General features: G+C 38.2%; 1 protein-coding gene across 5 annotated transcripts in view; it reads left to right on the top strand.

The window, feature by feature from the left end:
- Positions 1 to 27,444, top strand: part of AGO2 (argonaute RISC catalytic component 2) — a 66,871-nt gene that overhangs the window by 22,178 nt on the left and 17,249 nt on the right. For 3 of the 5 annotated variants that reach the window (XM_074888721.1, XM_074888731.1, XM_074888705.1), the window contains exons 3-15: positions 2,679 to 2,799; positions 9,126 to 9,310; positions 10,636 to 10,772; positions 10,891 to 11,025; positions 14,279 to 14,366; positions 15,469 to 15,616; positions 15,824 to 15,943; positions 16,289 to 16,411; positions 18,212 to 18,345; positions 21,215 to 21,399; positions 23,328 to 23,487; positions 25,790 to 25,880; positions 27,055 to 27,249. In XM_074888721.1, coding sequence (XP_074744822.1) covers positions 2,679 to 2,799; positions 9,126 to 9,310; positions 10,636 to 10,772; positions 10,891 to 11,025; positions 14,279 to 14,366; positions 15,469 to 15,616; positions 15,824 to 15,943; positions 16,289 to 16,411; positions 18,212 to 18,345; positions 21,215 to 21,399; positions 23,328 to 23,487; positions 25,790 to 25,880; positions 27,055 to 27,249 — 1,822 coding nt within the window. The remainder of the gene's footprint in view (positions 1 to 2,678; positions 2,800 to 9,125; positions 9,311 to 10,635; positions 10,773 to 10,890; positions 11,026 to 14,278; positions 14,367 to 15,468; positions 15,617 to 15,823; positions 15,944 to 16,288; positions 16,412 to 18,211; positions 18,346 to 21,214; positions 21,400 to 23,327; positions 23,488 to 25,789; positions 25,881 to 27,054; positions 27,250 to 27,444) is intronic. The other 2 variants (XM_074888714.1, XM_074888740.1) reach the window with 2 other exon arrangements.

The raw sequence follows: 27,444 nt of genomic DNA, 5'->3' as shown, positions 1-27,444 counted from the left end.
GTGCCCTATTAGTCACAGTGTGGCAACCTCATTGACTTGAAAAAGAGCGGTGTTGCCAGAAGTGAAACTTGAGAACAAGACTTGGCACTAACTGGAAACCACAAGTGTCATCATCATAACTACCTACATCTTGACTGTAGAGGATTGGAATGACGTGTTTATATATTCAAGAGCAAAACCTTTCCTTATTAAAAAAGGTCACATGGGTGGAATATGCAGTCATGAACATGAACAAAGTGTGGAGTCAAAAAAGCCACCCGAAAGCCAAAGTTTTCTTAACGTGAGTTAATAAACCAGAGTGCATTATCCATTGTTATACTAAAGAGTTGGTAATGATAGCACTTTCATAAAGCAGCATCACTGTGCTTTGCTGTCCTGTTTTTTTTCTGTGGTGATCTATTATAAATTTAATTTTTAAGCTAGTCAAGAATTGAATTTAATTTTCACTTAAATGAAGTGTATGTTTTATTTCTTTTGAGTACTTACTCCTTCCTGTGTTACCCTATAGATGTACCTGCAGTCACCTACACCTGGGTTTTTGTGAGCTATGACCTTTCAGTCCTACACGTATACCTGCATTTTTGTGTGTGCTTATATATATGTATATAGGATTATGTATGACACAGATGTAGTCCAGTTCTAAATGATAGGTTTTTTTCAGCTGGCTTACACATTTCTAGTATTTTGGTTATATAATTCAGATGTATATTTATAGTAAATAGTTTTTTATCATTACTTTGTATGTTGTAACTTCTTGAAAGGGTAGAGGGAAATTTTATTTCCATTTACACTACTCCCTCATCTGTCCCAGCTTCGTTCTTCAGTTTTATTCTAGGACTCACTACAGCTTGGACCATGACCCTACAGACCCACTGCAGGGATGTGTACAGAGTACATGCAAGTTCCACATTAACGAGATGTGAACTGGAGCAGGACTGGAAACACACAGCTGCTGTGCCAAATTAATACAATCTGGCTACAATTCTTCACATGTCACAGAAAGGCCAGATCTATTTGGATAGTTAGATAGGCAGAGTGGGCAGTGTGAGTTGGGTTCTGCACCATGGATGCCCTTGGTTTAAGTCATGAGGACAGCTAGTACTCGCCAGGGTTCAAGATGAACTCTGCTTGCAGTTGCTGGCCCCGAGTTCTTGGTGTGCTTGGGTGATCTTAGTAGAATAGTAGTCCCAAAGGACTGAAGTTAGTGAATTGGTAAATAAGTCTTCTTTTAACTTCACATGGAGAATATAGCTTACTTTTCATTAAGATCTGTCCACCCACGACTGAGAAGCACCATTGCTAAATGTGGTTTGAAGCTTGAAAACCTTAATTAAGTCGAAGTGTTCATTTTTATATAAAGCAGCTCACAATCAGAAGAACTTGCTCAGTAAGAGAATGGGTTTTCCATTGCTCAGTCTTTAACTCAAGGTTGACAAATACCTCCTTCCTCCCACCCTCCAAATTACATACTTGTTCAGTCAGCCATTGCAGAGCTCAAGCAGATATGACTGGGTCAAGTTTTATTCACACTTCTTAGGAGGTCAGACAAGTTTCTTTCAGTGGTCACATGTTGTCTTAAAGCACTGGGGCACAGCAAAGAAATAGTCAATTAAAACAGTCTTCATTCTTTTCTTGAATGAATTCAGAGTTGTCATCTCAGAATTCTGCATCGCCATAATACCTAACTGTATGCTGGGTTAATTACCTTTCCAAGTCAAGGTCATTCAAATAGTCACCTGCAGCGTCTCCGAGCTACTAGTTGAGAACAGTACTGAAGAAACAGTAGTTTGCTTTCTGTGTCAGTTTAACTTCTTAATGCCCTTTTGCCCCAAGCTGTATGTTAAGGATCTTGTAGGCAGCGTACTGCAGACTGCTGCTGGGTTTCAGATTTTACAGCCTTGTGATGCAGATAGCCTGAAGGATGTCTCTCTGGGACATTTGGACCAAAGAACTTTGACATCAAAGGGTTTTATTATTCCAACAGACCTCTCATCAGCTGGTGAACTGCTTTGCATGACCAGTGTGTAAACACTGTGGTTTGACAAGAACTTTGTGAGTGGTTACCTTATTCATACAAACGTGTAACCTAATTCCAGTTATGCTTAAACGAATCTGTATTTTTAATACACATGGGTCCCTGGGAATGCGCATATCCAGTTTTGTTGGATGGATGCCAGTTGTGTTGCGTACGTGAAAAAATGCTATTTAAATCATTCTCAGTGTGATGCAAAAAGTTTGCATTACCACTGTCATCATAGAACTGTTGTCCTTACACTACAGCTGTAAGCTTGGATAGTGATTTTTCTTGAAAGCTTCTCAGGCTTTGGTCCATGGTCCTCTGCAGAAAGGGCTGTAGGACAGGAGAGCAGAAGCCCCAGGAGAATACCAAGCATTTCTCTTTTTGAGCTTGAGAGAGCACGAGCTTTCACTTTACACTTTCAGTAGATCACAGAAAAGAGGAATCTGAAAAAGCTAAAAATAGCTGCTTTAAGAAAATAGTTTAGTCTGTGAAAAGGTTGCTTTAATTCAGAACAGTCAAACAAATCTTGCATTTAATCCCAGCACTGGACAACCCTTTCACTTACCTAAGGTCTTCATAAATATTAGTGTTAGTGTTCATCTGCTACTTAACATTAAAGGTAAAAAGTTGAATTAACATAAATCTTTTGTATTTTCAGAGAAATAGTGGAGCATATGGTTCAGCACTTTAAAACCCAGATTTTTGGGGATCGCAAGCCAGTGTTTGATGGAAGAAAAAACCTTTATACAGCTATGCCGCTTCCCATTGGGAGAGATAAAGTAAGTTTTAAATAGAAAAGTTTCTGATTGGAGATTTTAATGTCAGATTTGCAGAACCTTTCTAATAACTGATAGAAACTGATTTTATATTTCAGGAATAGATGTCTCCTTCTGTTGCCACTTTGCTCAGGGTGTGGTTTGCCAAGACAGAAGTGTGAGCTTGTTGTCAGGAAAATGGTCACTCCCCTTTCAATATCCTTTCTTTCCTCCCTCTCTTTCTCCCTACTCGCGTGGTTTCTGCTGGTTTGGTGAGCTGGATCAACCGCTCAAGATAGCGGACAAGCTCTTACTGGTGCTAGGAAGAAAGTGAAAGCAGGGTTGAGTTTGGAAGAGGGGAGCAGAAGCACCCCTCTGGGCAACAGCAAGTTGTTGTGTCGACTTGTTAATCTCATCAAAGCCCACTGGAAGCTGGTTCTCACTATCCACTAACTGGAAGAAACTCCTCCATCCCTCCACTGCCTGTATGGAACCTCTTCCCTAATCCTTTACCATGTGAGAGCCAAAGCAGTTCAGACTGCACAGGTTAAGACCTGCTAGCTTAGCCCTGGGGCAATCGAAGAGGATTTGTGTGTTCTGTTTGCTGACTTTGTATGTGGGGCGGTGACCTCTTCGGTCGCTCTGGTTGTAGCTGCAAAGTGTACCCATGTCTGCCCATTGACTGGTGAAGTAGAAGGGACTGTGTTGGAACATGCTAACACACAAACCCTATAAAATAATTTTGCCTACGTATCTGTGGTCTAATATCAGACTGAATTTTCTGTGGCCTTTTTTATTAAGATGAACACTTGAGGATACAGTCATTCTTGTTTGTACTACAGTAGTTCCCAGAGGCCATTTTACCCTTCTGCTGTGGGTGCAAGGTGAGGCATGCACGGTTACAGGGGAAGACTGTCCTGTCCCGTAGAAGTTGATTACAACCTAAGTGGACAAAAGTAAAATATAAGGGGCAAAGGGAAATACAGAGAAATGTGGAAACTTGCTTATGTGATAAAACTGGGAACAGAGCTCAGGCCTTCTGAAATTCAGTAGCAGTGTGCTGTAAAAGAGTTCATGCTGTCCTTTGCTGTCTCACATTGTATGTCTGTGCTGTGCTTGACATAGGTAATGATTCTACCTGAATCAAGCTCTTGATCTCATATGTGTAATTTTTATTTCCCTCAAATGTACTTTAGTGAATGTCATGCAGTAAAGGTCAGTCTCTATTCCAGTCTTAAGTATTTTTCAGTAACCAATAAGGTAACATCTGGGAAAACTGTAAAGGAATCATTAAAAGTATTAGAGAATTTTTTTTTTCGCTTTCACATATAGTATTCTGGTTCCTACAGATTTGACACATAAGATTGCAAAGTATTTGCCGAAGGTGGCAAAAAATACTTGATGAGTGTCTCCTAAGGGTTTAAACAAGTCCTCTGGATGCATGCAGAGTTACCTTATAACTATAATACTTTCCAAATTGTGGATGACTGACAACATATTTTATGACAAGTATGAAGTTCTGCATTTAATAAGTAAAGGTAAATGAAAAATGGTTTCTCTATGGAGGATAAACAAACTGGGATGAAATTAATCCTCAGATCTAATGAGACTTTTTGTGAGATGTAAGTTGGTGCTACTCTGATTGGGAACTAGATGAGCTGGCCCCCTCCTCCTGTTCCTTCTGTGTCTGAATGCCTGCTGACTGAATAGGACTCAACTCTTCACAGAATCACAGAATCATCGAGGTTGGAAAAGACCTTGTAGATCATCCAGTCCAACCATGAACCTCACACTGACCGTTCTCAACTCTACCAGATCCCTCAGCGCTGGGTCAACCTGACTCTAAACCCCTCCAGGGATGGGGACTCCCCCCCTGCCCTGGGCAGCCCATTCCAACGCCCAACAACCCCTTCTGCAAAGAAATCCTTCCGAAGAGCCAGTCTGACCCTGCCCTGGCGCAGCTTGAGGCCATTTCCGCTTGTTACTTGGTTGAAGAGACTCATCCCCCCTCTCTGCACCCTCCTTTCAGGGAGTTGTAGAGAGCCATGAGGTCTCCCCTCAGCCTCCTCTTCTCCAGACTAAACCCCCCCAGTTCCCTCAGCCGCTCCCCATCAGACCTGTGCTCCAGACCCTGCACCAGCTTTGTTGCCCTTCTCTGGACACGCTCAAGTTGGATTTTAAAGCCCATGTATACTAAATCATACATGGTAAAAATGAACTCTAGTGACAGTGTGTCAGCAGGAAATGCTTTTGATGCCTCAATTCCTTTGTGTCTGTGCAAATGAACATTGTAACCTACACCTGGGAAAAAGCTGACTTTAATGATTTCGTTAACCATTTTGGTTGGGACAGAATTATCTAGCCAGAGTGATGATCATTTGCAAAAGGTGGTCACTGAGGAGAGTGTTTTTAGTGGAGGTTAGCACAAGATGGTTCAGATAGCTTAATCTGTGGCTCAGACTTAGGCTCTCTTTTAATAAAGTCATATTTTTTTCCCTATTTCTCATGGGATATAGGACTTTGTTGGTTGTTCTGCCATACATATATTAATGTTATTACCCTGGAGGAGAGGACTAATAGAGATAAATCTTCAGCTGGTTTAAATCTGACATGGGGAAATTTAGCCTAATGAGGGAAATTTTTACATGGTGCTAAATTGGTTTAAGCATGGTTTAAACTAGTGTAAAGCTTGGAGGTATTGGACTTTTCCTCCAGCATAACTAATTAGGTTTCTTTGGGGGTTTTTTTTGGCTGTTCTGTACATAACAAATGTAGCAAGTTTGCTGCACATCTCATTACATTTAGAATCATATTGAAAGGATTCATGAACATACAATGATTAATAGATGATCCTTAATAAAGTGGAAGACAACTTTGATTTCCTTGCAGTGTGCATCGGTAGTGGAAGAACTGATGCTAAACAGAAGGCTGACACCAAATTGCCAACATTTTTTTTCCTTCCTGTTGCTCTTTAAGTTAATTAATGCACTCTGTCCTCATCTCTTGTCAGTAGTGGTTGTTCTGGGGTTGGCTTTTTTTGTCCTTGCTGACAACCCTGCTTCTTTTATAACTTCTTCTATTATATAAATACTTTTCTGCTAGGCTTTCATGGTTATCATACCTGTTTTCATTCCTTCCTTATTGTACTTTATTTTCACTCCTTAATTCCTTCATTTCTTTAGACCTTTCAGAACAAATATGAAATATGTAAATATTAACAATATTTTCCTAGTTTTTACTTGTACACATTGAGAAGAAAGAAGTGTATAGGACACTGTCAAGGTATGAAGATATTTATAGTCTTGTCTTTCCTCGTAGGTTCTAACAGCAAGCCCAGGTCACCTCTAATTGTAGCTTTGTACTCAACTGCTGTTACTTGTGTATTTCCCTAAAATATTCTTCTGTGATTAAGAGCTAGAATTAAATTTTAACTGAACTTAAAAGTTTTCTCACCTAGCAAGATTCAAGAACAAATGATATATTTTAACATACTTCTTAAGCAGTCTTTAATTAGAAAAACAGTAATTACAGTTTACTGGCTAAAACCAGTCTATGGCCACAACCATACTCCTCTTCACTTTCTCTATTGGAAGTACTGCTGATGACACTGTACATGGCAGAAGCAGACCTCTTTCTTACGTCCATAGCTTGAGATTTCCAAACAAGTCCATGGGAGGTAGGCACCCAAATAATTGATTGGAAACTGTGCATGTTTTCCTCTGAATCCCTGGGAAGGAAAAGCTCTTAGAGAAAAGGTACATAGTGTGTTCAAAAGATGATAAAATAAGTGTTGCGTGTGTTTATAGAGAAGAAGGAGCATTAAGAATTCCCCAGAAACACATGGTCAGGTTTAATTTTTATTATTTTTAAACAATGATAGGCTGATTTGTATGAGTGAGTCAGACTACATCAGCTACAAGATCTATTCTTTTTAAGAACAGCTTTCAAATTTTTCCACAGGCTTAATGATTTTTCACATCCCTGCAGTAACACCCCTTTCCATTAGCCACAAAATTGTCAACTGTGTTGCAATCTAGCAATGGGTCTAGCAGGTAGTAGGTTAGTAATTTTTTTATTTGGGGATAGATTACACCTGGTGAAACTGTAGGAAATCAAACATTAAATTTGGCTTTATAGTTTATTCGTAATAGTAAAGTACATGGTAAAATTCCCACCAAAAACTACCTTGTCTTGAATTTTTTTGTGTTTTGCTTACTCTGTCAAACATGAGTGTGTTCATTTGCCCTTAAAAATATAGAGTGGAATAAATAAAATATCACTGAGATACTTAAATTCTGATTAGCAGTGCCTAAAAGTATATGTGGCCATGTGGATTAATGACACATTTTTTGGTCCTAATGTATTTTTCTGATTTTATTTTTTTTTTTAACATAAACTCTTCAGTAGCGTGTAATTCAGGTGAGATACTAAAGGAAGAAAACCTGGAAAGTTGAATTTAAACCTTACTTATTTGAGCAGTGACTCTAATTCAACTGTTTTGAAGTAGGGTTAGACCCAGCAGCAAAAACTGTTTGGGCCAAGTTCAGCAGTGTGAATTCACTGTCACAGCTATGCTGAACTTAACTGGTATTTGCAGTCTAGCAACTGGAATAGTAATTCTTCAGTCACGGGTCTTTTATTTCCACCGGGGACATGGATACTGCAACACAGGTAGTCCTGTTTTTGATGAATCCTTCATCATTTGCTATTCCATCACAGTGAAGGAGCTTCGTAAATTGAAACCAGGAGGGGAAAAAGTAACATGAAATCTTCTTTTAGATTAAGGGTACCAAAGTTGTTGCTAATCAGATTAGTTGCATATTAACAATATCAGGAATAATAGAAATTATGAAACTTGATTTGAAGGAGGAGAAAAGTTTGAAGGAAAATGAAGTTCAGGTGCGACAGATGTCTTCCATCTGCTCTAAATGTCGAAGACCTTCGGATGGCGTGGTGGGAAAAAAGCCTTCACTGAAAGCTTCCAACCTGTGTCAGCTGAAAACCTTTATTTGCACAGCTTTTCAGCAGTTAACATTCTGGGCCCAATTCAGACCAGTGACTCCGCAATTACAGGTTCCCGTTCCCATTGCTCTCCCACAGCCATACAGCTCCTTCCTCTGCTCAAGTCTCCTGGTGAATGATGTTTGTACTAGGGGAGAGATGTGGCTGCAATATTAATTGTGACTGTCTGCTATAAATTGTCAACTTTGGGGTTTTTTGCATACAGGAAGGCTTATTATATGTGTTTTATCTTTCCTTCCTGTTTTTTGACTGAAGAATCTTAACTGTCACAGAAGACCAGATGATTGCATATATTAGATCACCATTACCCATGTATTATTTTTGCTAGCCCACTAATTACAGTTTGTCTGTTAAGTGGATGTCTTTTATATTTAAATTGTAAGTTCCCTAGGACAGGAAAATGCAATGTTTTTGTTTATATCCAGCACAAAGGATACTCTGATCTTGTTATTTCTTGTAGTCACTCCCAGAACTGCTAATCATTTCAGACAAGCCTTAATTTTAGTCTGTTTAAGAACTTCAGTGCTCAGGCTTTCTTTGTTTTAATAAAGAGGAGAAGTCAGCATTACAAGTAATTACAAGTAATCAGCTAAAATAATTTACCATAATGTAGTTTGCCAGTGATTTTTAGACAAAAAATTCAAAGTAGGGCATAACATATCAAAGGAGTGCCCCTGTTTCCTGCCTGATAGCATCACTAGTACTTAGGAGTCATCGTTTATTCTTTCTTCAGTGTTTAAAAATAAGAGGGTTTTTGGTTGGTGGGTTTTGTGGGGTTTTTTTGTTTCATTGGCAGGAGGTGTGGGGGGGTGATGTTTTTTTTTTTTTTTGTCTTTGAAAGCTCCTTGTGGATTTTATTTTCTCTTGTTTGAACTATGTCTACAGTAATAGCACTCTGGTGCTCTAGCAAGTGGATACCAGAAATTCATGAGTCTTGGCAGGTAGTGACAGACCATGTTTTATTTTAGGCACGCAGGAGCTGACATGAGCAGTGATGCATTAGTATGTGTTAGGTATCTGAAATCAGGTAATTGGATCTTCACCGAGACCTCCCAGTGGATACGCAAGCACTTCCAAATGATAATGTTGCCTCAAAGAGGGAGATAGATGCCAGTTGGGAAGCATGCCAGCTTTCTGAAATACATCTTTGGAAAGATCTAGCTGTAAAAAGAGGTTGTACCTAATGTATGTTGTTTCTTCATCATTGCTTTTTGTCTCTTCCCATGCTTTATAGCGCTGTTCAGAGGAATCCATCATCCCTTCCAAGCCCCTTCCATTTTCCCCTTTAAATGGAAAGAATCATCTTGGTTTGTTGTTTGGCATTGTTGCAGGTGGAGCTGGAGGTCACGCTGCCAGGAGAAGGAAAGGACAGAATATTTAAGGTGGCTATAAAGTGGATGTCCTGTGTGAGTTTGCAGGCATTACATGATGCTCTTTCTGGTCGGCTGCCAAGTGTCCCGTTTGAAACCATCCAGGCACTGGATGTAGTGATGAGGCACTTGCCTTCCATGAGGTGAGGGGAAGACCTTGACGTTGTTTAGGAGGTTGCATTGTTATTTGAATCACTTCAGTGGCTTTTTGGGTAGGATGTGCTTTCATAGCTCAACCAAAATTGCAGGTGGCGTGCTCAGGCAAGAGGCAATACAGTGCTTTTCTGCTCGGCTGGTGGAATTAGTAGCCTCCAGCCTGGACATAAATCTCTTTCCCCACTGGTCTTCAGACTCGCTCCACATTTGTGTGCTCTCAGGTCAGGGGTGCTGTGCCATCTCACTTGTGCCCTGTTTCTCTGTAGGCCTCAGAGAAGGAAGTCTTCCCCAAGTGGAAAGTAGTTGGAGGTTGGTAGATGTGTAAGGGTCGTTTTAAAACTTGTTACCCTGTTCCTATGCGTCCTTGGACAGATATTTATTGCCAATTTTGTATAAAGGATACAGTGCTATGGGGATGTCAGTGTTGCCCAGTATAGCTATTTTTATAGAAAAGAAAAACTTGAAAATGATTTGGGTTTTTTCCAAGCAAGTGGGATCTACAGCATTTGCAGTCAAACCCAAGAGATTTAATTATGCTGCCATGAAACAAGTCGCTTAAGACCACCAGATTCCATTCAATTGGAAAGTAAAGAACTAAGCTTAGTAAGACTGAATTTTCCCATTTTGAAGGGCTAAATAGGGAAAATGAGTTAAATTTATGTAAATATCTTTAAATAGTCTTATATTACATTGACTTTATCCTCCCATTAAGGATAAAAAAAATAAAAATCTCTTCAGTCAGGTTTTGCAACACAAAAAACAGTCCAGACTAGTTAGTCACACATCTTTGTTCAGAGAAACATATTGGCACTGGTTTTGATTACTTTGATATTAAGTGTGCAGTACTGAATTACCAAGATGAAAGGTGCATCAAAAATATTTGTTACATCAGTTGTTTACCCACGCAAAGTTTCCATGGATTTCAGAGGAAGCTATGCACAAATAAGGGGAGAGAGTATTACATTGTTGTTTTAATAGCAGATATGTTTAATTATATTTTTTACTGAAGTATATCTGAATTTTTAATAGAGTACAAAAAAAAGGTATTAATGTTTTTTGTTTGAATTAGGTATATTAAGGAGTATACTGAACATAAGTTTAAACAAATGTGAGTAGTAACCAATTTCTCACTGTAACCAGCTGGATTTTGAGAGGTGTAACCTGAGTCCTGACAGGAATCTCAGATTATTGGTAATTTGAAACACTGACATTTCTGTGCTTTTGTGAATAGGAATCTGCATTAGTTATGGCTTTATTGCTTTTTTTTTAGTTTGCTTTAGTTTATGATCTGAATTTATTTTCTTTATTGCAGATATACTCCTGTGGGGCGATCTTTTTTTACAGCATCAGAAGGGTGCTCAAATCCGTTGGGCGGTGGCAGAGAAGTTTGGTTTGGCTTCCATCAATCAGTCAGACCTTCTTTGTGGAAAATGATGTTAAATATTGATGGTAGGTCCTACAGAAATATTTTCTCTTTCAATGGAAAGCCAAAAATTTCATTCCATTCGTTGGATTTCTTAAAAATTTCCTCAGTATTGTAATGCAACATTAATGTTTTTCTCTACAGTATCGGCAACCGCATTTTACAAAGCACAGCCAGTTATTGAGTTTGTATGTGAAGTTTTGGACTTCAAAAGTATTGAAGAACAACAAAAACCTCTGACAGATTCCCAAAGGGTAAAGTTTACCAAAGAAATAAAAGGTAATAATTACATAAAACTGCTTTATTCTGCCTGATGATGTGTTACCGTTACACGTTCAAAATATTTTCTGTAGCAGTTGCCTTATTGGGAGATAGATTATCACAATGAACTGTGCACATACGCTTTTTGAGCAAAACTAAGAGGCAAGAATCGTTTTATTACTTACATGTATTTCAAGACTTTAAGAAGTCTACTGATCAATGTTATGTTTCAGTCACAGAATCACAGAATCATCAAGGTTGGAAAAGACCTTGAAGATCCTTCAGTCCAACCATGAACCTCACACTGACCGTTCCCAACACCACCAGATCCCTCAGCGCTGGGTCAACTCGACTCTTCAACCCCTCCAGGGATGGGGACTCCACCCCTGCTCTGGGCAGCCCATTCCAACGCCCAACAACCCCTTCTGCAAAGAAATACTTCCTAAGAGCCAGTCTGACCCTGCCCTGGTGCAGCTTGAGGCCATTCCCTCTTGTCCTATCGCTTGTTACTTGGTTGAAGAGACTCAGTTCCCCCTCTCTGCACCCTCCTTTCAGGGAGTTGTAGAGGGCGATGAGGTCTCCCCTCAGCCTCCTCTTCTCCAGACTAAACCCCCCCAGTTCCCTCAGCCGCTCCCCATCAGACCTGTGCTCCAGACCCTTCACCAGCCTCGTTGCCCTTCTCTGGACACGCTCAAGTAATTCAATGTCCTTTTTGTAGTGAGGTGCCCAAAATTGAACCCAGTAATCGAGGTGCGGCCTCACCAGTGCCGAGCACAGGGGTAAGATCCCTTCCCTGTCCCTGCTGGCCACGCTATTGCTGATACAAAAGTCGACTTGTCCTTTTTTCTTACTACATCAGTTCATCTCTGTAGCTTGACAGAGTCACTTTGTGAATATAAGCAAAGCTGGGTCAGTTCAGAGAAGTATGTGGCTTCAGATTTGATGAATCACTGGTACAGAAAGTTCAGTGAGCTTATTTATTGGACCAGCCACATTTAGGGCTCAGGTACGCACATAAGTAAATTATCACGTATTCAAGAATCTGTGGTAACTATATATGTGTGTACATGTTTTGCCTGTGGCAAATATAGGGTAGTTTAATTAGCTTTGCCCTTAATGAAAGTGCTTTGGTGAAACTATGATGATGATATGTTTTACTCTAAGTGATGGGCTGAACTAAAACTTTCTAGAAGATAGATGATAATTTATTTTAGTGAGAAGATTACTGGCTTGTGACTTGTGCAAGCTTCTCTTCATTTAAGTGTAGGTTCTCTTGACATACCTTCACTTTTTTGTGCCTCACCACCACTTGATCAAGCGTCATGTCAAAGTTACTGGTGTGTGTTGGCATCTGAGAGCATCTCAGTGCAGAGCTACTAGTGAGATCTTTTCTTTTCAGCATGTAAAGCAGCATCCCTTATTATGTCAGTCTCCTTAAAAACAATTTATCTTCCCAAATGAATATTGCTTTATTGTATTTAGAAGTTACATTTACTGTAATGCTTTACTCTTCTTAAAGTACCCCCATCTCTAGAGTAAATACGAGTTAACGGTTAGAAATACAATAACTTAATATTTTTCACGTCTGAAACATATTGGTAGTGCCAGTCACAGTTTTGTGACAAAGATACTCAGGTTCCTAATCTGATGATTTCAAAATGTTTACAAAGACTGGAATTAATGTGGTGTGTTTTTGTTTTTGTTTTTTTTTTTTTTTTAAATTACCTGATTTTAAATCTTTCAAATTACTGATGTCAAGATTTTCATATTCCTTATTTTACTAATAATTTAGCAATGTGTTTTTGCATACTTAGGTATATTTCATACAATATACTCTCCTGAATTTACATGTAAGACTTACATAAATTTACATTTTTTCTAATATGTAAGGACTGAATCAAAGAGTAGGAAGAAGAAATCTTACTGGTTTGTTCACTGAAGATTTCTTCTGGAAAATGGAGGTCCTTCCTTCATGATATGCTTGATAGAAAGAAAGCAAGTTAAAGAAGAAAAAGCAGCTCCATAAATCTATCATGCAGCTTCCTTGTTTCCACAAAACATCCACAAAATCATCTTTGCCCAACTAGAAGTTAGCAAGAAAAGTGTAAATAAGTCCTGAGTTTTTAATGGTTGTAAATGTTCTGAAAAAATGATCAGGCACTGAATTGCCAGCTGGTGTTATCATTTTTTTTCTCATGAGGATTTTCATTCTCCAGATAGAAGTCATCTCAGATTTGCAGCAAAACTAGTTGTAAATTGGGGTAACAGTTTATCTTTTAATGAAAATACTCGTGATACGGATTTCAAAGGTATTCATGAAAACTTGATATTTATTGAAGGTTTCATAATAGATGGCACTTTGAGCCCTCACAAATTACATGGAAAGATTAGTATGTTGTTGACAAGTTATTATTGCCTTTCACGGATAGGGGAAATATGCACTGTTATTCAGCAGCAGCCTGGGTTTATATACATGTGCAGATACATAAGGAATTCCTGTCTACAGCCCCCTCTTTCCTATTCCCACACATTCAATTTCTTGTCTCTAGTAGCTCACATACATCTGTTTCTGCCTGAGGATGAAAGAAATATAAATGAAAACGCTGCATTCAAACTTGTATTTGTGGGTAATGGTGAATTAGAAACACTTATTTACAGGTAGCTGTGTTGTGCTGGTTTTGGGTGGATAATTTATTATTCTAGAAGTTATTGGCTTTCAGGTGGGCTCAGCTTTTGTGCCAGTGGGATTTGCAACAGATGTTTGTCTTCACAAAGAATAAAGCTCCGTGGTCTCATTCCCATGGGCTCCTAGAGGCTGTGTGGGTATTCCCCCCCTCCCCACTTCATTAGTTCAGGGTTGGTTGCAACAGTTGGAGGTCTCACAGACACTGTATAGTTGGAAGTCTCACAGACATAAGAATAAACAAACTTTTTGTTTCAAGAGGGTTGCATGCCCTTTTTGTCCTTCTGCCATCCTGGACGTCCTTAGAGGTACAGAATTGGAATTCACTGAATATGTTCAGCTTCATCTGCGACCTCTTGGGGCTTTGGGGTTTTGTCTTGTCTCTAAAATTCTTTGTTGAATTTTGGCTGAAGCTCAGGGGTTTTGAACTTTAAGACTGTAAATTGGTTTTTTTGAGTTCTGTCTGGGTGCTTGGAGAACATTCTAGTGAATAGCTTTACTGCACAGTTTAAATGGTCTTGTGTAGCAATTTAGGGGTCTGACACCTTGATTTGGAATAAATAGTGATATGTGTTTTCCAATTTTTAGGTCTGAAGGTGGAGATAACACACTGTGGACAAATGAAAAGGAAGTACAGAGTGTGCAATGTCACCAGACGACCAGCAAGTCACCAAACGTAAAGTATTTTGCTTCTTTTTAAGCATATGTTCATTCTCAGGCTGGAAAAGTATCTTGCCTGCCTTACTGACACAAGAAAGCTTGTCTTGAAAAATTATACTGCCTTTGGTCAATACATTTAAAATACTCCTCAAAGTGTTTTCCTGATTTTGCTGGTTTTATTCTGTAATGAATGTCGTGGCATTTGAACCAATCACTTTGTTTTAAATCTGTGATGGATTGGTTTGGTTTTTGTGGGGTTTTTTTGTTTGTTTGGGTTTTTTTTCCCCATTTACAGATTTCTTCAACATTGGAAGAACAGGGTGTCCTATTGGTAGCATAATGTTTCCCATAACCATTGAGTAGAAATATAGTGCCAATTGGGATTAGCTTTCTAATCTTGCTTGTTAGCAATCTATTTTTCTTCTGGAAAAAATGTTTATTTTTAATCACTACCCAGAGATTTGCAGATAACTTGTATATGGAGGTATTTATTCCCATTTTTAAGAAAGTAGTATAAGGAACAAAACTGCTGAACAGCTTTTTATAAGAAGGTAACTGATCAATATCTAAATCTGGTATTTAATTACTTGGGCTTTGTTTCGTGCCCTTTCAGTGATGTATTACAGTAATGAAAGCATAATATTTGTGCCACCTTGAAGTAAGCATATGCAAATGTGTGTGCATATATGGAAGTATATTTGTAATGTACAGAAAGAGAAAAATGCATTTCTGAAGCAATAATTGGGTTTGTGACTCTGAGTAGGGGTACTGTTTTCTGCACGTGGCATATCATAAAATGTAGTACTGCAAGTATCCCAAATAAGCAGAAAACATTAGTCTTTGTTTCTAAGACAAAGACTTTATTTCTAAGTGGGTTAGAAACTTAATTTATAGCTTCAGGTATCAAGAGCGTTTGAGAAATAGCCTTCTGTGGTACTATTAGAGGACACGTGGTAGTGGCAATGATGGAATCTCAATTATAGAAGTGCACTTGCATCATTTCAGCAAGATGGGTTTAATCTCCAGTAAGCTTAATTTGTGCCAAGAATTGTATTGAGCAAGTGTGGGGAAGTATCTACATAAAGTAATGACTTCTTTTCATATTTCTTTTCCAATAGATTCCCACTTCAGCAGGAGAATGGACAAACAGTTGAATGCACTGTAGCTCAGTATTTTAAGGACAGGCACAAATTAGTTTTACGCTATCCTCACCTTCCATGTTTACAAGTTGGGCAGGAGCAGAAACACACATACCTTCCTCTTGAGGCAAGTACACTTCTAGATAATACTGCATTCTGGGAACAGGGGGGAAGGGGGTCAGAGGAAAAAAGGCTGAAATGTTGACAAACTGTTTCTTGAGTAGCCAACTTTAGAAATTGTGTAGTGCAGCAATGAAAAAAAAAAAAACAAAAAACAAACCCAGAAAACAGTTTAAAAAAGTTTTTTAACTTCCTTTGTGTGGGGCTATTTCAGGTGTGCAACATAGTGGCAGGACAAAGATGCATAAAGAAACTCACTGACAATCAAACTTCCACTATGATTCGAGCAACTGCCAGATCAGCACCTGACCGTCAAGAAGAGATTAGCAAATTGGTGAGTGTTCTGTCGAAGAGGAGTGAAGTGTAGTAACAGACTTAATTTTTTTTTTGCCATTAACAGATACTGAATAGTTTGTGCACTACACACAGGTTATGAGCTTATTTTTGTAAGCATTTCTCCATTAATCAGAGAGAAATACAGTATCACAAAAGGTTTTCAAGTGGCTTTTTGGTGCTTTATTTCAAATTTTGAGGCATCCATGTATCCAAGTGGAATTAACAGAGTCTCTGGATGCGTGGCATCAGCCATATATAAAGGTTATGTGCCCAAATACAGATTATCTCATAAAAAGAACTCTTTTTTTTCTGCAAGAAATACGTAATTCTGTTTAAATTTCAGATGCGGAGTGCGAGTTTTAATACCGACCCTTACGTTCGTGAATTTGGAATAATGGTCAAAGATGAAATGACAGATGTGACTGGTAGAGTCCTGCAGCCTCCTTCAATCCTCTACGGGGGCAGGGTATGTTGAACAGATATTGTACAATCTGTGATAGCTTCCATTACCAGCTGTGATAATTTCTTTAATATGGTTGTTTTAAATTAGTTATGTTGGATGTAGTGGGATAAAGTCATCATAGATGTAATGTTTAGAACTTAAATCTAGGTTTTGAAAGTCCTTAAATATAATGGCCGTTTTGGATCTCCCTCAATTGCTTCTTTATTTCTGAAAGTAAAGCTAGGTTAAAAACGTGTTTATGTAAACTTCAGAGAAAACTGTGTAGTTTTTCTTCATGCACTGTTTTATTGTGTGTGTATGTTGCAAGAAGAAATCTGCAAATACTGGTTCAAATCAAATGTGTATTGAGAAGAACAGAGACAACTTCAATTATTACTGTTTATATTTTCCTTCCTTAACTCCAAAGTCTTCCTGAACTTCTGGTTGGTTTTGAGTGTTCTGGGTGGAGCAGCTGTGTTTAGGACAACTATCTTAAGGTATTATCTCTACCAGCATGTTTTTCTCTAGAGCCATCTCTTCCTGTTGGAGTATTTACTCACAGGTTTTTTTCTTTCCAGTGGCTTTTCAGGTGGCCTTTCTGACATAATCTTCCTACTGTGGTGTCTTTCAAAAAAAGCTTGAGAAACAGGATTTTCTATCAATTATATAATGTGTCTTGGGTTTATGCAAGAGGAAGGATTTGATAGCTGGGATAACTTAATTTGTGGAGGCTTCTGATGAACCTCTTCTAGATGATGCGTTGCCAGCTGAAGATAGTTCTGTCCCTATGCACAAGTCAGACTGTTACCTCCATAAACCCTCAATGGGAGAGGATCTGGCATCTTCTACCTAAAGCTCTTCAGCAAAACCAGGCAAATTAGCTCAAACCTTCCTTCACTGACAGGTTAAGGTAACTCATCTGTCTTTGCCTGATCCTGGTTAGGGAGAGTGCTCTCATGAACTATTCTGGCACCTGGGGAACTTAATGGCAGATGAATAATGGAGAGTCCAACTGGGGGAGGTGCTGCCTTCAGCAGACACAACTCTTTGTAAAATGAATTGTCAGATTTGTGTGTGTGTCCTGAAAAATTCACATAAATTTTAGCTGTTGCTGCTAAATGAGAAGGCAGCCATCGTGGTAACTTGTCTAAAACATCTATGGGATACTAATACTTATTAAGGTAATTAACATCACCAGAGTTACTTTAGTCATCTTATTATATCCCTTGTCCTCTAGATAATCCATCACAGTAATGTCTGCTTGATGGGAGGAAAAAAAGTGCTGCGCAGGTCAAAGTTGAATAACTGATCATCTTTTGTCAGCTTGTTCACATTTTTTTCAGAGTTGTGTGAGTGACCACTCAGAAAGCAAACCACTATTTGCTTCTACTTAGTGATGTGTAAAATCCTGGTAATACTTAAATTGAGTTGCTCTTGGAAAGGTCACTGAGCGGTCATAAAGTCACTGTAGAAATGTATGTTCTTGTTAATGTTACATACCAAGCATGAATCTGACTTGCTATCCGTACGTAATTTCTATCTGCTGCTGATTTATATAACCAAAGGAAAGCACAAACAATAAAAATGAAGAATATAAGCTTTATTTTTATGAGCTTTATTTCTCACCCAGCTAGCAAGCTGTCTTGCTACAGTGATAGAATGATCTTTATAAGACAGGATAGATGTTTGAATAGGAGAGAGAAAGACCTGAGAATATAAATAGCCTGCTAGTTGGAGGGAAGTAGAAACATGACTGATTTTTGTTAGCATGAATCAATTTTTGCATTAGTGTTTTGATTTTATGTTTTTTCCTTCCACTTCCAGAATAAAGCAATTGCTACACCAGTTCAAGGAGTCTGGGACATGAGGAATAAACAGTTTCACACTGGAATTGAAATAAAGGTTTGGGCAATTGCATGCTTTGCTCCCCAGCGCCAATGCACTGAAGTTCATCTTAAGTAAGTGTGCTTCATAGGATGGTGATTTTATTATTTATGTATGGAAGTATAATTATTTCACTTACTTAGATTATATATTTTGTTAGACTGTTTAACATATGGCAATACATCTTTAACAGTGCTTTTGAAGGTCTCTTTGTGTTCTGAATGACACCACTATGATTTCAGTGCTTCTGAATCAGACTTGCCAAAACCAATTTATGCTATATGGCATTTATACTGCATGGTTTCTGACCAGTGAGACCTTAGCACAGAGTTTAAGGTGACCAAAATGATGTAATGACAGGAGTTTATCACTAAGTATTTGTCAAGAGTGAAAGCTAACATGTATGTTGTTTTAGATTCTTTTCCTGGTTATATGGAACAGATTTATTCATGCAGAACTTAAAAGAAAATTTTAAAAAGCGATCCAACTTTTGTCTAAAACTTTCTATTCTCTGGAGTTACCATAATGTGCAAGTTACTGTATTTGCAAGCTGAGTAGGATGAGTTTTGTTGACTTTGAGCATTTGAGTGAAACTTTCAAATTTGGTTTCTCTGTCTTTGGATGGAACATGATTCTTGAAAGACCATTGTTAAAAGTGACATCTACCATTCTTAGAGCAGGGAAAGCCTGCATGTCTGTGTAGATTGATTATCTAATTCCTCCTCTTGCAGTCAGTTGTCTTTCCTTCATGCATGGGCAAGCGCAGCTCTTACAGCTGCCCTAGCAGGTGACTCAGCTGCTCTTTGTAAGGTGAACGCAAGACAGTGATTGTTCATAACAACAGTATTGCCATAACAGTGTTCCTTCAGATGACTTGCCAAGTAGCTTGGGAATTTTTCCCTAACAAGTGGTGAGCAAACAGTGGGAATCTTACGTTTTACTTTTTGTTCCATTGTGTAAGGCTAGGGACTTGTTCTCTTCAGGTACGTGGCAGAAACTAAGCTGCCAGAGAATTTCCCCTTCCACACTTTTGCTTCTGGTGGAAATGCTGTGTAGGAGATGTTAGACAGTTTTGAGAGATAGGCAGAAGTCTTCAATGTAATGAGTCAAAACAAATTTATTTGATGAAGTTTGTCCTTATCGTGAAAGGACATTCCTTCATACTAGGAATATGGCTGCATCCAGTTGCATCTTGTTACCTCTTGTTACACCTTGCTGAGCAAGTTAAAACTCGGCTGCTGTAGTTCTGTCAGAGTTAAACACCTTCAAAATCTGTAAAAGTCTTCAAAATAGTCCTGTTTAATCTTTCCTCTTCGATGCCGTACTTACAGATGGACTTCTAAAGGCTCAAAGCCTGTGCCATTTTAGACTTCCATGTTCTGCCACTGACTCTTTCTGCTTATAGTGGCGAGTGCCTGTTTTGCCAGGGAAAATGCTTAATGTGCCTGTTTTCTGCAAGAAGCCACAAGCTGCAGGGCTGAAGCTCACAGGCTGTTATGATTCATGAAAGTTAACAATGGGTTTGGAAGAAACTAAATCTTCACACCCTCTCGCTGGGTAAGGCTGTATTATCTGGCACCCTTTGAAGACAAGGAACTTTTTAGACACCTTTGGGGGCATCCACTCCAAAATAATAAAAGGGACCTCATCAGTGTTGATGTCAGTTAATCATTGCTACCTGGGATCACGCGTTTACTATGCTGGTCATTAAACCAAGTGCCAAAGGACGTCTCTGGGTGCATGTGCACTAGTGTTTTAGTTTGAAGTATTTGAAGTGATGTTCCTGATGGTCACCAATTGCCATACCATGTTCTGCATCAAGGAGCAGTCTGAGTGTACAATGTGGATTTTTTTTTTTTGATAAAACTGGACTAGAGGATGTGCTTCAGCCACTAATAAGCATTCAGCCCACTGCACCAGACTACAGCCACTCTGATGAAAAATCCCAGAAACACACATAGCGTGGATGTCAGTCCCTCAGCACCAAGTACTCCACTCTACAGGTCTGCACCATGATACCTCACTACTTGCTCATCTTGCCTTTATTTTGTGGGGATGGGACTTAAGAGACTTCTCATGCACCACTGACTGCAGGCATCTAACCTGGAGAAGCCATGACTTTGCAGATGCTTTCCAGACTGGATATACTTTATAGAGCCCTAGACTCCTACTCTCAAGTGCTTTTGATTCTTGCTTACAACAGGCACAGTGTCTTCTTGGTGTCCCTTCAAAAGGAAAGATAGCCACAAGCTACCATGTCAGCAAGAGCCAGGAGAAGGAGGCAGGCTGCAATGCAGCATTCCCTGCTAGCAGGGGGCCTGGAGCAGTCTTCACTGATAAAAGCCTCTGACAAAATTAGGTTGTCTCCCTTTCTGACCAGATCCATCAAAGGATGATTTATTTATATTTGCACCATCCTTGGAGAAGGTTTGTCTTCATCTCCAGGATATACCTTTTCTCTGATATCTAGTTCTTGTGCACTATTATTGATGTTAGATCAATTTGCTGAGATGCAGTTGTTGGTAACTTCTGTTGGTTGTTCTCCTTGCCAAGAAAAAGAAGGAACTCTGGCCATTTCTACAGTGGTAGTACCACATGGAATTATGGTACAGCAGGCTATCCAAAATATCATCGTTGCAGTGTTTTTGATACAATAGCCTATACTGTATCTCCTGTAGAAAGATAAAATAAGGTGGAATTTGCTTTGGAAATGAAGCTTTTAGTAATGGTGCTATTTATAGAGTGTATTTCCTCATCTTTCTCTGTCTCTCCTTCAGTGACTACATAGGCACAGTCAATTAAAGGTGCACTTGGGGTAAATTTCCAGGTTTTTGGACAGCACAACTCTGCAAGTTTAACAGGATTGTTCCATTAAAAACAAGAACAAAAATCAAGATGGATTTTGCTACCTGAGAATCTAATGTATTTATCTACATCCTTTAGGTCCTTTACAGAACAACTGAGGAAGATTTCCAGAGATGCAGGAATGCCAATCCAGGGGCAGCCGTGCTTCTGTAAATATGCACAGGGAGCTGACAGTGTGGAGCCCATGTTCAGACATCTCAAGAACACTTATACTGGGCTGCAGCTTGTTGTAGTAATTTTGCCAGGAAAAACACCAGTCTATGGTCAGTAAGTGCAAATCATGAGCATGTGTGTTTCAGTCACAATTTCATCTATTTTTTGTGAGGTATCCGAATGAGAGAAGTTTAATTCTGGTTTAACTATTTAACTTTCATTTAGGGAATGGGCTATAAATTAATTTTATTCTTGTGCTGCATGATGTTTTATGTTAAGACTGATTATTTTCATTATTTTTGTCTACGTTTTTAATTTGCTTTTCCACATTCTTTCTGTTGGTTGCATTTGAGATGCAGTTTGTGAGTGAGAAAGCTAAACCAGGGCTTTTGTGTAATTGATGAAATCGATATGCAGTGGATTAAAATATACTTACTATAATTTGTGTGCTAAAAATTCCAACTGATTGAAGAAGTAATGACCTCAAGAACTGTGTACCTTTTAAAACATCTTTGCTTACTCATGCCATCACCCTTTGGCAAAAAAGTTGAGTGAAGGAGATTTCTGCCAATTGATTTTTTTTTTTCCTCTCAGTTTTTTGTAACTCTTGGGTTGCGACAACACAGATGCATGGAAGGTGAAAACTCACCAACTTAAACTGTTTTTTGGAAACAGATTGACAATTAGTGCATTTTACACATACACATAGATTTTAATAAGTTTTAGAATAAACCATGCATTTTGGTTTTAATTAGCTCTTCCTATAGGCAAGACTGCCCATTTTCCTATCCTGCCTTCCTCCTTTTTTCACTTACCTTGCCTAATTACAGCACCATCCACTATTTTTCTCCTACAGCTTCATGGACTCTCTCTTCTCTGATGGCTCAGGTCTACCAAGCAGCTGCAGATTTGGTTTATCCCATCCTTCACCAAGTTAATATAGCAGAAAATAATTTCCTAACTTTCTTTTCCTAAAATAATCCTATATAAGATAAAAAGAGAGATTAAAAAAGGAACCTTAATGAAATAATACCTTTTTTTCCCACTTGAATTCAGCCTTGCAAAGGAAGTGGCTCATCTCTAATCTGTTTAATAAAAATTCAGCGCAAAATGACATTTTCACTTTTCCTGCTTGGCATTAGAATGGGACTTTTTCCTCTACTTAACCACTGGGAGGATGTGGTACAACTCTCATCTGCTTTCCTTGTCATTATCTTTAATTACAGTTCTTTCTGCCCCCTCTAATCATCTCTTTATTTTCTCCCTGCACTCTTCCATACTCTTGCACTTTCTATACCCACAGTCTTGTCTTTTCTCCTCACCCTGCTTCTCAAAAAGCCTCTTTCCCCTCCTGTTGCCAAAGGGAGGTTGCATTTTCTCTGAGCCTGTCTTGGAGCCTACATTTCTTCTTCTCCTGAGTGTAAGAGTATGGCTCTCTTAAAGCCTTAAGTCTCAATTTTGTTGTTAACAATAGAATTTGCTTTAACCTTTTGAATAGTACAGTTCTTGATGACTTTTGAAGTTTTTGTGGGCCACCCTTTGCTAAACTGGCCACTTTTTATGCAGTTGATAAACTTGCAGTGATGAACTGATAAACTGGTTGGCTGAATATTACTCTGCATGTTACTATAACGTTTGTGTTACTAGTCCAGTGTTTAATAATGAAGCAAGTTCTCATCATCCTAATATCACCCACATGACCTACTTCGTTAGTCAAAGGTTCTTCTGTGCTAATGATAAAGCACTATAATTCTAAAATTACAATTAGTGTAATTTAAAAAAGAAACTCTTAGTTACAATAAGCCAAGAGTGCCTTTAGTTATATTTAGGACCCAGTTACTGCCCTGTCAGCAGGTGGAGCAGCACAGAACTGGGAGCTGTTGTGGGAGGCTGGGGTTGGGTTTGGGGGTTAGGCGGCTTCTTGTTTCTTTAAGCTTAATGACCACTTTGCTGAAACTCTAGGTGTAGTTAATTGTCACTGAGTTAATGTCTCCTATAGCATTTGGTTTGCAATACACAAATGTTTTTTGTTTTGCAGCGGAGGTGAAGCGTGTTGGAGACACTGTGCTGGGAATGGCTACACAGTGTGTTCAGATGAAAAACGTGCAAAGAACAACACCACAAACTCTGTCTAACCTTTGCTTAAAAATAAATGTCAAATTAGGAGGTGTAAATAATATTTTACTGCCACAGGGAAGGTAAGCCATCTTTCACCGAGGAAGAGGGTATTGTATTGTAAAGAGAACATGCCCTATTAAGATAACTGGGTGCTTTTATCTGTAGTCATAGCACTGCAGTTTAAGTGACTTTTCAGACGAACTATCTTTTGGCTTCTAATATAAATGCTCCTGCAAAAGTTAGGTTATGAAGACAGGAGAGGAATACTTGTTCCAGTTGAAATTTATAATAAAAATACTGTTATTGCAGTCTGACCACTGAAATACACAAGTTCCATTTGAATGAAAAATTTGTAATACTTCATTTGCCTTGAGTTTTCAGAAACAAATAGAGACCATCTTGAATAGTAGTGCCTTTTCCTTTATAGTTCGATTGTGGTCAAGACTCTTCATTTTGTTGTATGTCTTAACCTACATAGACATTTAAAAAACCCAAAGCTGGGAGCAGAAAGCTCTTAATTGGTTTCTAGGTCCAGTTTACCTTGCAGTTTATTAGTATTACATTGTAAGTTTTAGTTATACTGTGACTATATTCTGTGAAGTTGCTTTGATACTATTGAATTCCATATCTGACATGTCACTAAAGTCCTGCATATAGTTGGCTGGGAGTGAAATATATATCTCCTTATTTGTAAAAAAGGAGGGACTCTGCTGTTAAAGACTAGATTTGGTTTGTGTATCATCTTAAAACAAATGTTCTTGAATTAAAACTTTCCATCAGTTTTATTGAAAAATCAGTGACAAGAAATTCTAATGGAAGAATGAGCAAAATACGGCTTGGTTTGTCTTACCTGTGCAAGACAGAGAAGGCTAGCATAAAGATATATACAGTTATTTTAATCAAAATGAACAATTAGGTTTCTATGTCAGTAAAAAGATGGCATTTTTAGAATCAATGTATTTCAAGTTGAAGAAAAAGCTCAGGGAATAACCTGCTGCATCATTCTTGGGAGGCTGTTTAAAGGAAGTCAACTTTGTTTTGTGCAAATAAGCAAATTTTCACTTTGACATATTTAAGCTAGTCAGAAGGCAGCTGCTGAAAAATAATTCAGCAAGTACTTAAGGAGGGGAAAAAAAGAACACGTTATCAGAAGGGATTTATATTTTGTGCATCTTGTTAAATTCTGTTTATTGAACTAAATATACTCAGCCTGGGTAATGTGCTTGTTGGACACTCCTATTAAAGCAACTGAAAGCCATCGTATTACAGAGCATGCATTTCAAAAAAGCACAGTGGGTTTTTTGTGGGGTTTTGATTTTGTTTTTCAAAAAGGAGTTGAAGATACTGCTGTGGAAACAAAACAGAAACATGCATATCATATAGGTAGTTTTATGCTGGATTCATAAATATAAAGTCTCTGATGGGTGGTGTGTGTTGACAACAATAATGTGGCCAGAAGGTTGAATTCCTTTCATTATAACAATAAACTATGCATCCATGAAAATGGAGTTAAGTAAAGGGAAAAAAAAATGGCACAACTACACACAACACCTAGGCATTCTGCAAAAGTGCAGGTTTTGGGTATTTAACACAGAATTCTTTAGTTATTATTTTCTATTGGTTGAGGGGATAGGAATAGAACAGCTTTTTATTTGTATAATTACATTGTAAGTTACATTGTTATAATTGCCTTCAAAGTCCTTTTTAGAGAAGGTCTGAAAACAGCTGAATCTATCTACATAACCATTCCCGTACACACAAAAAATTTCTGGTGGCCTAAGATTTCCTGTTTAAAATTGTTTTATTAAGGAATGGAATTGAAATTTAAAACTTCCAGTGTAGTGTTTTGGTGTTCCACTCTTGATGCAGTGGATTAGTGTCTTAACTTAAAGGTTTGTTAAAAACTTTGAAGCATAGGGTTGGGTTTTTTAAAAAAAAAAAAATCTTCTTTTAAAATAGTACCTATGATATTCAAAATTTTTGTATTTCTTTTTTTGATCAGAAGCAAAATCATGGTATCTGTTTATGTGCAGTCCTAACTTTTGCAGATGCTATTTGGTGCTAAGGGATCTTATTCTTTTCTATGGTCTAATTAATACAGGCTGCAGTTCTCCAAGTTAAAAAAAAAAAAAAGGATTTTTTTGTTTTACACATTTTTAATAAAAAATAACAATTAGCTATGCTTTAAAAATATGCTTAAGTATTTAGTATGAGAACCTTAATCAGGACTTCTAATTACTGTCACGGTACAAGTGACCGACTCTAATCAAGTGCAAATTGTTGACTAATTCACTGCAAGAGTATAGAGTGATACTTGAGTTACAATGTGCTTTATTAAGCGTAAGCCTTGCTGCTTTTACAAATTTGCTTTCTCTTTATCAGACCACCAGTATTTCAACAGCCTGTCATATTCCTTGGTGCAGATGTAACTCATCCGCCAGCTGGAGATGGAAAAAAGCCTTCCATTGCTGCAGTGAGTAAATTGTGTAATGATCTTCAACCCCTGCTCTCTCCTGTTGCTCAGCTCTCATGCATTTTATAACTTTCAATCCTTTTGTGGACCGTTTGTTCTGATTGCCTAATTATAGTATTATAAATTATTTTGCAGGAATCTAATGAAACTTTGGAGAGCTTGCTCTGATACTAATTACTTAAACGTGTGTATTAGCTTGTAAAATGCCTGAGCTGCTAATACACAGAGGAGCTTTTCTATGAGCTGATACTTATCAGCAACCTGTAATAAGCTGGTGCATGTTTAAATCTGCTTTTTCAGCAGTGAAAAATGTTAAGAATTTATCCATTACTGATAGGGAGGTAGGCTGGCTTAATTGTGGTTTTTGGGGATACAGGCTTCCTGACAACAAAAAATGTGCAGTAATGTCTTGGAAATGTACTCCATAATGCAAGTCAAAGGCCATTCCCTGAATTTATGTCCAACAACTGTAATAGCTGCTCTGGCTTATTTAATAATGAAGCTCTTTGGTGACAGTATGTGCAGTATCTTAGCCTGTGGTGCTAAATAAACAAATACCTGCTTTTAAAAGCTACACACGTGTATCCAGGGAAGACCAGGTGGAGATGTGCTTAGTTGTGATTTTTGACGTACGGAATTTGGATATTTTTGTTTTTCTGTTTATTTTTAAGTCCCATGTCACTTTTACGATATATGAATTTTGACGTTTCATAAACAGAAAAATCTCTTCCCTTGGCGCGTGGTGTCTGTTTGGTGTGAACGTTTCTGTGGTGCCTCACCATTTCAGTTTTATGGATTCATCCACAGTGTCCCAGAAGGGGACTCGGTCTTCAAGAGTTCAAATTCCTATGCTGCAGTCCTAACTAAATCAGTGGTTTCATGGTATTGGTGCTCCAAATTGTATTTTTTTTTTTTTTAACTGTACGTAGGTGCAAATAGGAAATCAGTCTTTAAAATTTAAAATAAAGTTCACTGTTTCAGCAGGATATGTTACCACAGGTAGACTAAACTTGGTAGACTCTTTCCAAGCACATTATGGTATTGACTGCACCTTTGCAAGGTCAAGCCCTTAATTTACAAGATACTGTTAAAAAGATAGTGCAGTTATCTTAATGAAATACCTTTTATTAAAGTGCTTTTAAGTTCGGTTTGATACCAAGCATTTTTTCCACAGGTTGTGGGAAGCATGGATGCGCATCCTAATCGATACTGTGCCACTGTTCGAGTCCAGCAGCACCGCCAAGAAATCATCCAAGATTTGGCTGCCATGGTCAGGGAATTGCTTATTCAATTCTACAAATCAACAAGATTTAAACCAACTCGTATAATCTTCTACAGAGATGGTGTTTCTGAAGGACAGTTTCAACAGGTTATATTTTTCTTTTTGAGATTTTGATTATGCAGTTTTCTGGTAGTAATTTAGTTTTATGTAGTTGGAGTTATGAAAAGAAGTATATGCCCAACAAATCTTCCCTCAACAAATTTGTTGGATTCTAACCAAGCAGAACAGAGAGTGTTTTCATGGTTTTTATGAGCTTTTTTTTTAATGCTTTACCCTTTTAAA

Source organism: Strix uralensis, chromosome 1 (assembly GCF_047716275.1).
Source record: "Strix uralensis isolate ZFMK-TIS-50842 chromosome 1, bStrUra1, whole genome shotgun sequence".
Classification (NCBI taxonomy): Eukaryota; Metazoa; Chordata; class Aves; order Strigiformes; family Strigidae; genus Strix; species Strix uralensis.
Note: the sequence above shows the minus strand (reverse complement) of the source record. Positions and strands in the feature narration are given on the sequence as shown.